Source organism: Pimephales promelas, chromosome 10, assembly GCF_988280905.1.
Source record: "Pimephales promelas chromosome 10, fPimPro1.hap1.1, whole genome shotgun sequence".
NCBI classification, from domain to species: Eukaryota; Metazoa; Chordata; class Actinopteri; order Cypriniformes; family Leuciscidae; genus Pimephales; species Pimephales promelas.
The window spans coordinates 33364299-33379094 of NC_142778.1; the positions used below are offsets into that span (position 1 = coordinate 33364299).

At 36.4% G+C, this 14796-nt stretch overlaps 1 protein-coding gene across 2 annotated transcripts in view; it reads left to right on the plus strand.

Annotated features, from left to right (window-relative positions):
- The window catches only part of necab2 (N-terminal EF-hand calcium binding protein 2), a 96495-nt gene that overhangs the window by 6525 nt on the left and 75174 nt on the right, over positions 1–14796 (plus strand). For both annotated transcript variants that reach the window (XM_039684246.2, XM_039684245.2), the window contains exon 2: positions 1291–1315. In XM_039684246.2, the coding sequence (XP_039540180.1) occupies positions 1291–1315 (25 nt within the window). The remainder of the gene's footprint in view (positions 1–1290; positions 1316–14796) is intronic.

A 14796-nucleotide genomic window follows, 5' to 3' on the forward strand; every position in this document is an offset into this window, starting at 1 on the left:
GTTGAAAACCACTACTGGTGATTAATGCTGCAGACACTTTTGCTTTAAGATATAAAACAGCTAGGAAGATTAAATAGCAATAGTGCCTCTCGAGCGCTTCGTAAAATACATTACAGTATTGATCCAACATGGCTAATGTCCCTGTTCCTACAATCACTCTCCCCTTTTATTGGCCAAGAATATGCTTCTAGTTCAACAGAAGGAAAACCCCCCATTGTTACTGCAGATGTTTCAGTGGTTGTCCTGTGTGGCTTTTGAGTTAGTTTCGTGATGGTGAAGCATCGTGACAGCTGGAGTGCTGTTAGCTGTCAGGAATGAATGAAGCAGCTGGCTCACCCACTTGAGAAGTGATTTAGACCATCAACAGAAGGTGATCACTCTATTGAAGCAGATCAAAATGTGCGCTGTCAATACGTGTTTCAATTATTGTGTGTGTGTGTCATGCGTGTCCAATCACAAACATGCAAATGTGCAGCCAGAACACTTTAACATCCAGATCTGATCACAACCAATTCATGCTTCATGTATTTATTTATTTATTAGGAAAACGAGAAGAGCTGAATGGATCGACTGCTGTAAAAGTAGCTCGTAGTGAGTAACGCTTCCCAGCACATTCTATCGACTGTGATTTTCCTTCGTCACGAGAGAGTCTTAAGTGGTCCATTTCACATCTGACTGGACGGTGTGATCAGGTTGCTCTTACAGATACTGTATAAGCAACTCGATTAAGAAAAAAACGAAAAGAAACTTAAAGGAGTAGTTCACTTTTAAAAAAAACTTTTGCTGATAATTTACTCATCCCCATGTCATCCAAGATGTCCACGTCTTTCTTTCTTCAGTCGAAAAGAAATTAAGGTTTTTGATGAAAACATTCCAGGATTTTCTCCATATAATGGACTTCAATGGGAACCAAACGGTTCAAATGTCGAAATGAGAGTTTCAGTGCAGCTTCAAAGGGCTTTAAACAACACCAGACGATGAATAAGGGTCTTATCAAGCGAAACGATCAATCATTTCAAAAATAAATAACAAAGTTTAAGTTTTATAAGCACAAATGCTCGCCTTGCTCTGTTCTGTGATAAGCGTTAGTGGCTCTTCTGTTCAAACTCGTTCATTTAATATTAGTTTTAGAGGAGCTTTAGAGAGACTTTGATGAGCAGTTGGTCAGGTTTTTGGCTAAATCATTTTTAAATTTAGGTGAATTCAATCGATAATGTGAATTAAAATGATTTTTTTTTTAAATTTGTATTAATATACTGCATTTCTCTCTCTCTCTGTGTTTCATTTCAGATTTTTCGGAGAGCTGATAAGGATGGTGAGTGTAATCTGTTTCATATCATGTCACGTTAAATCATTAATGTGAATGTGATTCTTAGACTCTGTTCTTTTCTTAACATGAAATCAGAGTCAACCCTGTTTACTTTAATACACAATTCCCGTCTAACTTCCATGTACGCTGCTGTTCGAAAGTTTTGTTTCAATAAGATATCTCTTTTGCTCACCAAGGCTCCATTTATTTAAGAAAAAACACAGTTTACCTACAGTATATGCTGTACAGTATTTATAGAAATGCAGTAAAAACAGTAAAATTGTATTACAAATTAAAATGTATTTTAAAATGTAATTTATTCCTGTGATACAGAGCTGAATTTTCAGCATTATTACTCCAGTCTTCAGTGTCACACGATCCTTTCTAATATGCTGATTTAATGCTCAGGAAACATTTCTTATTTTTATTAAATGTGGAAATATACATCATTTATTTAAAATGGAAAACATTTGTAAAATTATAAATGCTTTTACTGTCACTTTTAAATTCAAAAGTTTTAAAAAAAATCTAACTGACCCCAGATTTATGGATGGTATTGTATATAATCCCCAGAATAGCTATTATAGCTTTACACAACACTGTAGATCTTGACCATCTGTCCGCACGCTTCTGACAGCTGAAAAGACAGAACTTGAAGAAACATTCCAGAAAACACGTTGGAAATGCGCTGCCTTACGAATAATCTTTTAATAATTGCCATTTGCTGCCTGGGCTTATTAAAAGTTCAGTTGTTTTAGTTCTCAGATGCCTCACCAGTGTTATTTCTGCACAGAATTATAACACCATTTTAATGAGATATCATCTGCTAGGAAAATCAATACGTAATGCACCAACTAGTGATTGCATTTGTTAGATGTCCTTAACTAAGATTTCTTATATTACAGTGCTAATTAAATTGCTGCACAAATTCCAGATGTATTTACTAATTGATTTTAGATTAGTGTCATTATGTAGATTCACCTCTTTATCCATATTCATAGCCTGTGTCCACAAAACAATTATGGTTATGAACATGAAGAGAGGCCCCGTTCCATATTTTGCAAAGCTAAAATTCACGTACTGAATGAGAAGATTCATATTACATTTCATCCAGTTGTATTGTAATGCAGTTCTCTATAGGATTTCCGATTAGCCTTGAGCTCTTTCCGTCGTTATGGGCTCAGACTGAGTCAAATCTGGTCTCAACTTTTAGTTTGAGATGAAAAAAATTATTTTTTCTTTGTTTTAGCTTTCTTGAACAAGGAAAACTCCATGTTGTGAAACTAGTTATCGCACCAGGGCTTAAACGAGACTCGATATAAATAGCAGAGAGAGAAAACCTGCAACAAACCTTGTTAAAAGGAGTAGTGGCTATTTGATGTGTGTTGCTTGTGCCATTTGTGATATTTTTAAACCACTCCCAGGGGAGCAGCTTGGTGACGGTTTTAATGAGAGAGAGAGAGAAAAAAGAAAAAACAAGAAACAGGACCACAGGAGATGGGTGCCATGTTTTGCTACACTTTGGTTTTCAATCACACAATGTCTAACAAGAAACAAAGCACAGCAGTTTAATTTACCTCCAGCGTTTAGAACTAAACTCCTATTATCCTCTTTCTTTTCGAATAGGGCTGCATGCGTTAAAGGGATGATTCTCCCCCCAAAATAATCATTTATCTTCATTTGGCACTACAGGAACCGTTTCACCGTTTGTATCACTCTGCTTGCCGCATTTCTCTCACAGCGAGTGTCATGCCGGATGACCGAACCACCATCATTTTATAAATACTACTGTTGTTGTGTCACAGAATGTAGCTTTAAGAGTTTTTTTAGGCGAGAAGGTAGTCATTTAGACCTTAGATATGGGACTTTTATATAAACATAGTGCATTGCAATGTGCGGAAACATTTTGGAAGATGATGCACTGTGTGATTTTTACCCCCATCTAGTGGTGAAAAGGTATATGACCATCCAGCGAATATTAGTTTCTGTTCCTCTCAATTCCAATTTCGGTGGCCAATGTAGTCCAAGATTAACATGTCTTCCAGTTCGACCTCGTCCATGAGCGTTAACTCAAACCTAAAGCTTGAATTAACGGGTATGTCCCTCTTTGGCTAATGTACTTTCAAGATGGAGGGGCAACATGGCGACCGACATTAGAACCCCTCACCCGTATGTATTTTCAAAGGCATATTATACACTCACGAGAATACTTTATTACTTGAACGAAGTAAATATACATTAATGAGCACATATATTTTTGAAAGAAGTGTTTTTAGCTAAGAATAAACTAAAAGAGTTACACAGTGTAGCTTTAACTTAACTATGTCTTTGAAATACATTGGTTAAGGATTCATTTATTTTACAGAATAAACATCATATTTTCGCTCAAACAACACACAGTGTCATCCCGGCACATACGTATCTCTTACGGCAGGAGTGATTGGTATCATCATGCGTGTGGAGCAGGCAGAGAGAATCATTAACCTCTGTTGTATAGAGGAAATGACATGTTATTTTGGCTTGAGAGCTTTTATGCAGGCTTTTTCTATAGCCTCCTGTTTCTGTGACCATAAATCTGCAAGGGCTGTTGACATGAGATCACACTGGCAGAGACCTGCATGACCCACCGCCTTATCCGCATCTGCAGTTCGCCCACCCTAAATAAATCACTCATTTTAAGGGCGAGAAAGAGCGGTACGGGTACCTGTAATGGACATTTAATTGGTACTTTCAGCTGTTTTCAACTCTGTACTCTTTCTCTGTGCAAAGCTTTTCACATTAAAGGAGTAGTTCACTTTTAAAAAAACTTTTTACTCACCCCCATGTCATCCGAGATATCCATGTCTTTCTTTCTTCAGTCGAAAAGAAATTAAGGTTTTTGATGAAAACATTCCAGGATTTTTCTCCATATAATGGACTTCAATGGGAACCAAACGGTTCAAGGTCCAAAAGACAGTTTCAGTGCAAACTGCAAACTGTTCAAAGGGCTTTAAATGATTTCAGGCGATGAATAAGGGTCTTATCAAGCGAAACGATCGCTCATATATATATATATATATATATATATATAAAAAAAGTTTAAGTTTTAAACGCTCAAATGATCGCCTTGCTCTGTTCTGTGATGCTCGTTCGTGACTCTCCTGTTCGAACTCGTTCATCAAAATGAACAAATCTTTTTTCGTGTCATTTGGTTCATTCAACGAACAAAATGAACGAATTGACTCGGGAAAAGATTCGTTCATTTTGATGAACGAGTTTGAACAGGAGAGTCTCACATGGACCGAGAGAGCAGAAGTGCTAGAAATAGAATAAGGGAGTCAATGGAAGAAAAAAGAGACATTTAGGTACCAAGTTACTATTTTTCCTCATTGCCAAATTACAGAATCACTGTGTGCTGTGATAAAGGGGAAGTTTAGCCCTTAAAGGAGTAGTTGACTTTAAAAAAAAAAAAACTTTTGCTGATAATTTACTCACCCCATGTCATCTAAGATGTCCATCAAATCTTTTTTCGAGTCATGACTCGAAGGGTCCTAGATAAGACCCTTATTCATCGTCTGGTGATGTTTAAAGCCCTTTAAAGCTGCACTGAAATCGTTTGGTTCCCATTGAAGTTCATTATATGGAGAAAATCCTGGAATGTTTTCATCAAAAACCTTAATTTCTTCTCGACTGAAGAAAGAATGACATGGACATCTTGGATGACATGGGGGTGAGTAAATTATCAGCAAAAGTTTTTTTTAAAAGTGAACTACTCCTTTAAAGGGATAGTTCTCCCAAAAATGACTCGCCCTCATGTCTTTCCAAAACCGTATAAGGTTAGATGCTTGGCTTGCACTGTACCGAAAGGATACAGTGTATGACGAAACCGATTTCAGACTCATTTTCAATGTTTGTTTTTTTCGCAGCTAATCTGTGGGTTAGAATGTATAATGGGCGCTTTTCTCCTCTCTAGTGCTCTCCCCCTCTCTACTCTAGATTTGGGGTTCTCGTGGCAGTAAATGAGTGTTTACGTGTGTGCTCACTGAAAATAAACATGCTGACAGCAACCTCCCGCACAGCATGCAAGCATCAAGGCTTCCCTGCTCTAGATCTTATGAATCATTAAAGTTGTGTAAAAATGGCATGGTGGGTAAATAATGTCTCAGGATAGTTCTCAGTCATGAATATTCCTGGTGTTAATCGTGTAGTGTGTGTTTACTGGACAGTGTACTGCTAAATATTAAAGACTTGAAGGATTGAGATTGGTTTTTACTTCGGATGAATGCTTACTTGTACCTTCAGTGTAGTCCTGCATCGTCTGATGAAGCTTTTGGACACCACGTGCATGTCTGTATCCTCCCGAGGCGGACTCTGAAGCTATCTCCTTTGTGGTTGTCGTCGAACACATGTTGTTGTCTCTTTGGATCGATATAGATGCACATTGCTTGGTTCTCTTTGATATTTCATCATGATTCACTTGTTTGTGTGGATACGCAGCTTTGTCCTCATGTAAAACAAGCAGAAAGTGAAGCCACTTTGTCTGATTAAACTTCGGTTACTTCAGCATTATGTCCATTTGCTCCCACCCAGAGCGCTTTGTGTTAAATTACATTAACCTTTGTGCTGTATTAAACTGCCTCATATATTGCGTAAGAACGATGTGCATTTACATTTAAATTGTATCATGTTTTGATAAATGTTCACATGGATTTCCAGGTTGATGATGGATCCACCAGTGTGTTATTAAGGGAAATAAAGAGAAACATTTGATAAATTTCATTATCATCATTGACCAAAATGTTAAATTATTCTATTTAGATCAGGGGTCCTTAACTAAATTGGCAAGAGGTCCACTAACCCAATGAGCCCAGTAAACGAGGGTCCGGACATGCAAAAACACCCGGCAAAATAAGTTCTTTCATTTTATTCAATTGTAACCATGTCAACAAATTGACAAAATCTTTGACAATAAAATCTTTATCTTTAAATGTATTCAACTGATTTTGTTGAAATTCATTCAAGTATTATTTCATTTTAGTGCAAATATTCAAATGTCAAACTTTTCATCATAAATAACAGCAACAGGAAGCATAATTTTTATTGGCAGATAATTTTCATTGAAAGTTGTGTCTTGTCTCGAAATGCCGCTTGATGTTTCCACTTATAACAACAGCAACAGACTCCGAACAAATAAGACACATGGGCCTCGTAGAGCTGTAAAAATGAACGCGTACACTTCAGTCCACTCATCTCGAAAGATGCGGTTTTCAGAGTCCACTTTTCTCATTTGACAAAGCCATAATAATCAATTCACAAATATCATAGTAATGTGTGTACAAGCCAAAGTTTGTGATCTCTCCAGATCCCGGCTCTTGCAAAGGACCTGACACACATAGCTGCCCGCGCGCACGCCTGTTCAAAAATTACTTTCGGTAAAAAATAATTTTATTTTTTTTCATAAACTTTTTAATAAAAATGTTTAGAGGTCCGGATAAAAAGGTATTGGGGTCCGGACCTGGACCCCGGTCCGCCAGTTGGGGACCCCTGATTTAGATGAATAAGTAAATAACGGATGGCAGACAAAGCAGAATCCCAGTAAAAGATATTTCTCTGAAAGGTTATCGTATTTTTTAAAATTTAATCTATTTATTAAATTAATATTTAATTTTCCATATTTGAAATGATAATATGCGATAACACTGTAGCAACACCATGAGTTCAAATTGAAGGATTTTACTCAATAGGTTTTTATAAAAAATGAAAATGTCTGAAACGTCCATCTAATTAATTAAATTATTGATTAATAACCACATGAATTACAATGAGCATTAAAGGGATACTCCACTTTTTTGGAAATAGGCTCATTTCTGAGTTAAACTGTTGAGTTTTACCGTTTTTGAATCCATTCAGCCGATCTCCGTTTCTGGCGATACCACTTTTAGCATAGCTTAGCATACATCATTGAAGTGGACAAGACCATTAGCATTTCTCCCAAACAAAAATTACCAAAAAGTTTCGATATTTTTCCTATTTAAAACTTGACTCTTCTGCGTCATATCATTACGCCTGCTGCACTCATGGTACGGCAATAAAGTTTCTTGATTATTACGCAGGAATGGGAGTATAGTTCCTAGCCATATAAGCATAGAAAATCGCAACTTTACATTTTCCGTCGGTCTTAGAGCACGATGTAACTATAGAAGAGTCAAGTTTTAAATAGGAAAAATATCGAAACTCTTTGGTCATTTTTTTTTTTTTTTGAGAAATGCTAATGGTCTTGTCCACTTCAATGATGTATGCTAAGCTATGCTAAAAGTGGTACCGCCAGAACCGGAGATTGGCTGAATGGATTCAATAACGGTAAAACTCAACAGTTTAACTCTGAGGTAGTTGTAAAATGAGCCTATTTCCAAAAAAAGTGGAGCATCCCATTAAATATAATAACACTAGTAACTTAGGTTGCCAAATGTACCGGTACTAAAAATGGTAATGGTACCAGCATTTCTCCAGTACTGGTAGTATATACAGCGTGTTTTAACAAGTGTTAAGCATTGTAGCCAATCACAAACATCTGTCAGTAAGTTAGTCAGAATCTGCTTAAAACTGCTGAAAACACTATTTGAAAAGGTTTTGTTTTGTTGGCTTATGAATCCTTTCATTATAACCAACAAAGTGTAAACATGATGTAAATAAGAGATTCATTTTACAATTAAGAATAATTGAACTCGCTTTTCAGAGATTGATAGCCTCAGTGATTATAAATGGCAGGCTCTTCTCTTGCTTTCGGTTTATTGACTGTTGAAATGTTATTAGTATTGGTGTCGACTACTGAAATGTTGGTACGGTAAAAACCCTACTAAGGGGCTTTCTGTGCCAATTGGACCATCTTACCACACAAATCTAATTTTATCTTTTCAATTCAAAATAAAAAACTTTTTTACTCCACAAATATAAAAACATGAATGTCCACAAATTCCTCATTAACAAATAGCCAAAAAAAAAACTTAATATCTGACTGCAAAATGTCATAGATCATCACCTCAAAACTCACAAATGTTGATATTCAGATGAAATGACAATATTAAAGATAGTGTATCCATTCATTAAAAGTGTTGAGATGAGATTTTTTTGTGCTGTTTATTGTCCTAATCAGGATATTGTCACTGTCAGTTCAGTTCAGTTGTACTCGCTATATGTATCTGTTTAAGTTGGATATTCCAGGCTTTAGACCATTAGTCATATACCAAAGCGCACATTATGTTGGCCCGTGGAACAAGAATATATTGTTTGAAGGCTCTTTACACAGCATGTGCTTTCGCCTACAGTGGGCAGGGACATATATTATTTAACCATCTTTGAGATGGCATTTTGACATGCTGCTAAAACGAGAAATGCGCACATTTGCTGATTCAGACTTTGGCAGAGTGGCACATATGCTTGAAAAAAAAAATATTTAGCTGTCTCATGCTGTAAATGCTGTGGCGTTTCATACACATAAGAGGTCAAAATCCCCTTCTCTTAATGCACAACCCCAACACATAAGCACATACTGTACATACAGTATAAACACATTTACTGTAGGTTTGTTGCCATAGCAAATGGCTGCCAAGAAGCGGTACTGTGAATACCTGACTGAAAACCAGCTTAGACCTAATTACCTCTCTTGATGCTCCAGCGCGTTTTGACTTATAATGTCCTAGACAGTTAATGTCACTCACATTGAAAGATGGAGAACAGGTCTTTATAGTTGCCAGACGGGATTTTAATTTTGGCTGAAAACCAAAGTTTGGTTTGAAGATGAAAAATAAATCAAGCACAATGTTGTTCTTTCACCATTCCTGACCTGGATAAACCCTTGTATTTACCCACCCATTGAGCATCCCCTCGAAAAAATCAGGACATAAGTGATAGAAAGTGGACAAAATGAGACGGATTAAAACACTACCCCCGTTTCACAGACAAGGCTTAAGCTGGTCCTGGACTAAAATGCATATCTGCTGTTTTAACTGAAAGCAACTTGCACTGGCATATCTCAAAATATGTCACATTGTTTTGTCTCAAGATCAGAGTTGGGTAAGTTACTCTAAAAAAAGGAATTAATTACTAGTTACTAATTACCTCTTCAACACTGTAATTAGATTACTGTACTAATTACTCTCTCTAAAAGGTATTTAATTACTTTTAATTACTAATTACTTTTAAAATCCCATATCAATCTCAACCAGCTGAATAATACAAGGATAGATAGACATGAATCTGTTTTAATTCTTTCGAATAAATACCATAACATTGCATGAATTATCCTTAAACTGACCAAGGTGGAGAAGGTTGCATTATAAAAACATACTTTTTAACATCAGACAATAGATTTTGATGTTGAACCCACTATTGTTTTATGTCTGATCTCATGACATTTAATACTTTTTTCATACATATTTCACAATAATTCATACGAATTTGTACGAGTGCGGTCGTAAAATTTAGACACCTCATAAAATGCATACGAATCGCTGTGAGATCGGATTGATCTATACACAGTATGTAGGCTACCTCAATTACATCAGAAGTAACTGTAATTAAATTACTGATAAATGAAGAGTAATCCCTTACTTTACATTTTCAAGGGAAAAGTAATTCAATTACAGTAACTAATTACTTAGTTACACCCAACACTGCTCAAGATTCACCCCGGTAATGTTTTTATGAAAAGGCACGTTTATAAAATCTTCCGTTCTAATGGAACTATTTGTGATCTGATCGACCAAACACATCTTAATACCGGGTGTAAATGCTTACCATATGCGTTTATCTTATTAAAATACAGTAAAACTATTATAATTTAAAATAACTGCTTTCTTTTTTAATATATTTTAAAATGCATTTTATTTTTGTGACGGCAAAGCTGAATGTTTAGCTGCATTCCCTCAGTTTCACGTGATTCTTCAGAAATCATTCTGAAATGCTGATTTGGAGCTCAACAAACATTTCTTATTATTATCAATGTCGAAAACAGTCACTCGGCTTAATATTTTTGAGGAAAATGTGATTCAATTTCAATACATCAATAGTTTCAAAGTTCCAAATAAAGCATTGATTTGAAATAGAAACATGTTTTTTACTGTCACTTTTGATCAGTTTAATGCATTCTTGTTGAATTATTATTATTATTATTATTTCCTTTATTTTACCAGGAGAGTCACATTGAGATATTACTATCTCTTCTTCCAGAGAGACCTGGTCAAGTCAATTTCACACAAAAATCACAGTGTAAAAATCCCACAATTTAAACATACACAAACAACATGGATAAAGACGAGTCAAGAAAAACAATTACAATTGTCCTTTAAAACATTGAGCAAGAGACATTTAAAAGAGGTCAGGGTTGGAAGTGCATCTAAATTCAGTACATTTTGTATTTCATTCCAAATCCAAGGAGCGTAAAAAGAAAAATTACTCTAATAGGACTCTAAAAAAAAAATTACTCTAAGGAATAAAGTACTAATTCCTTAAAAAGTAGAAAATATGAGCGACTCCAAATAATATTATCCCTTACTAACTTCTCATCAGTAACTGCATGCATCTTTTAAACTGGATTTGGGCCTCACATCCCAGTCTGTAACAGATAAGTAGGAAAAGTTGATGTGCCAAAGTCTATATAGCATAATTATTCTGCTGTAAGACACAGGCAGGTGTAAGCATGGCTAATGCTTTTCAGCGTGGGCAGCGTCCCAACACAACTCATTTATGAATGCATTTACAGAACACTAGGAGAACGCCGGCTCTCACATCTTCCTCAGGATGAGCCCTGCTTTGATGGAAGCTGGCCTGAGATCTGAAACCCCTACTATCCCCACTAACTCTACTAATTAAAGCCTTACTGGGGCTTCTGGACAGATATCCGCTTTCTGAACCGCAAAAAACCAGTCTGATGCCAGCTAACTGCTGCCTTAAAAATGGATCTGGAAGATAAATGACTGTCCCGAGCCCATATGCTTCTCTGTGTCAGTCCTCGCAGTGGTCAAAAACGGGCCCTGAGAGGCAGTTTAATTAAAGCACAGAGGAGCATACAAAGCGTCTCATGCGCTGTTGGTAATGAAGGTACTGCTCTTTGTTTTTAGGTTCATTTTTCAAGATCTGTTTTTGTAATGCACAAAGCACTGTTGTTCGCGCATTTAAAGTCTGTGTGAAAAGTTCTTGCCTTTTTCGCACATCTGAACGGCGTTGCTAAAAATTTGCCGGAGGAGCTTTAAACATACATCAGACTACAACTTTCTTTGCTAAGATTATGCTGTTGCAAAGTGCAACATTAAGTGAATTCAGCAGGGAATCTTTTTTAAAGTATTTGAAAATGCATTGGGATCCCGCAGGTCTGTTCAAATCACACTGTTCCGTCCCAAGAGAGTTTGCCTAATTAAAAATACTTCATGCCTCCAGATGAGAGATGTGGGCTTGTTCCCATTCTTCCATTGTATTGTCTTCCACCTCCACCACACGTTCGCTCTATTTTTTTTCTTTTTTTTTCGACCTGATAATTAGAGCCAGACCGATATATCGGCAAGGCTGATATTATCGGCCGATATTAGGCATTTTCTAAACTATCGGTATCGGCAGTTATAATGGCCGATAAATGAATATTTCAAAAATAAAATAAAAACGGACGAAACACGCTTGAACCATGTCATGAGTGTTGGAGTTGTATAGTTTGTCCACCAGAGGGCACTCTACACCGTTCCTGTTGGCAAAACTCGTTGAGTTGGTCACGATACATACATTGCTTGAATAACAATTAAAAGAACATCCCCATCAGTTCTCTTAACTCAAATAAGCATGACAATTTGTGACTATTAGTCCAGTTTTGCTGCTGTTAAATAACCCGAGAGTGAAGCGGAATTAGCTAGTACTTGTTACGTTACGTTGTTACAGTGTAGTTGACTGACTGTCCTTTTAACTTTTGACAATGTGACTGAAGTATTTCTTTAATAGCGCGTGACCGTTATAGCAATGAGACGTATCATCTCAGTATGACAATTCATTGCTAAATTATGGCTCATCATAGACTAGCTAACCATAAAGCTAGCTAATGCCACTATCATCAGTCTGTTCTATTGTGACAATAAAAGAAACAAGTTTCTTTTTAAAATGCATTACATATTGTTTTAGTTAAAATTCATAAATAACTACAAATAACTGATGTTAGGGAGATCTGTTAATGTTTTGTTGCGCGTTTCTGAAAAAAAAAAATATATATCGGATTTTAAAACCAACAAATATTTGTATCGGTATCGGCCTTCAAAATCCTTTATCGGTCGGGCTATACTGATAATGCCAAATTTATGTGTGACTAATTAAATTTGGCTAAAATTGTGACTTTTTAAAAAGGTATCTGATTAGTTTCCACTCTTCCACGTGTAAATATTGAATAAAAGAAACGTTGAATACGTGGTAGTGCTTCATTTAGAGTAGATAAGCACATACTGTGTTCTCGGAGTTGGTGATGAGTGTTGAGGAGGCGGTTGCAGTACTGGTTTCTGTGTGCACTGAGGGTATTTCCCCACATTTCTCCATCCACCCGACCACACACTGCCACATCAAAGGAAACACACTCTCTTTAATGTACGAGAAAACGCCGCAGTCACAGGACTGCACTGCAGATAAGGAAGTAGCGTGCCAGAATTGTTTTTTAGGGAATCCTAGTGCTTTCAAAGGTTCTCCCCAGGCATTTTGGGAGAAGGTTGATTGGATCCGAGGCAGTGGAGATGGAGTGGTTGATTTTTGATGTTAACGGAGACTCGTGGGAGTTCACCTGGCTGACCTGGCGGCCCACGCTTTGAGCTAAACTTGGCTGCTTGACAGAGATAGAGTTGATGTGGCATGTCAGTGTTTCTCTTCAAGACGTCTTTGGCTTTTGTTTTGCTGAGCATTAATGGAATATATCTTTTTTTATTTACTTAAAACCACATACTGTATGTAAAGCAAGGCTGTCACACTGTAATACCTTCATCAAGCATCTTCATAGAGTATAACCTATAGTGAAAAAAACCTATACCAAAATACAGTACATTTGTTTCATACTAAGTATACTACAAATCCATTAATGGACATATCGCTTGAGACTTACTGATGTAAATATTATAATTCAACTTTATTTGGAGTACTTCTTTATTGCACAGTGGTCATTTCTTAGTAGGAAAGTTTGATCTCTGTATAATATCAAGATATTTAAAGTGTACCTTGCAATAATTCCACTATCACAATCAAATGTACAGTACTATTATATATGATTATGTATGATTTTATTTATAAAATATGCTTGCACTATGCACTATTTCTGAATGATTAAAGTACATTAAGTTCAAAATTAGTTTGGCAGACTTTAAGTATACCATTTTAGTGTACCAACAGTGCAATTGCAGGAAGGGTATTTATATTAAGTACATAAATGTATTTGTAGTATACTTAGCATAAAATAAATGTATTTCAAATACATTTTAGTAAATTTATTTTTCACTAGGGTAGAGGTCGACCAGAGGTCGATAGTTTTTAAAATGCTTAAAGGGATACTTCACCTCTAGAAAGATGAATGTGTTTATAAAATGGGTCATTTATGTAGAAGAAATGTGAAATTATTTTTGAATTTGGAGCTTTCTAGACTGAAAAAAGCCAGAAAATGTATTTTTGGCTTATGTGGATGAAAGACAACAACTCCCAGAATGCACTTGCTTCGCTGCCCTAGGAGGCCACGCCTACCGGTAACAGAGCGCAGTAGTTAAACAACAGGTCTAGGCTACTAGTGATGAGTCTGCCCGAAAATGTGTTTCGAGATCGCCCAAAATGTCTGGGATTCGGCTTTTGCGTTCAACAGTCGCCATTCATCATGTTTACTGTGGCGAGCGGGACGAGTGAGGGCCGCGGGAGAACGGTGCGAGGCCGGTGGCGTGATTACCGATGAGCGACACCTGTGAGACAAAATGTTTTACTATATGTCTTCCATTTTGCCAGATGTAAACAACACTGGTCCAGAAGCATTTCCTGTTTCAGTTTTTTAACACTACATAAAAGCTGGGACCAACAGAACATATAAAACTGAATCAAAAAGTTAAACAAACATCTTTAAGATGTTCTCTTTACATATGAAATAAAGAAAACGGTTACAAACTGAAACAGGAAGTGTTTCTGGACCAGTGTTGTTTACATCTTGTAAAATAGTCTATAGATTCTACATTTTGAATTTGCTAAATTGGCATTCTTAAAGATGAACCATTTAAAGATAGCAGAGGTAATCAAAATGTAAAAAAAAAGGAAATTAGCATGTATAAATAAATATACAATCCCCATGAACCGATACCCATGTGTAAGGTTTTAGATGCTCTCAAAATGTGGTGATATTGTTTCAGTGTCCACACAATCATGTGCGCTAGAAAGAAGCCTTTTTAGGTGCTTTTTTGATTGATAGTGAGTAGGCTAACCACTGGGTTTCTCTTTGCTTTAGCCTGTCACAACCAAATAGG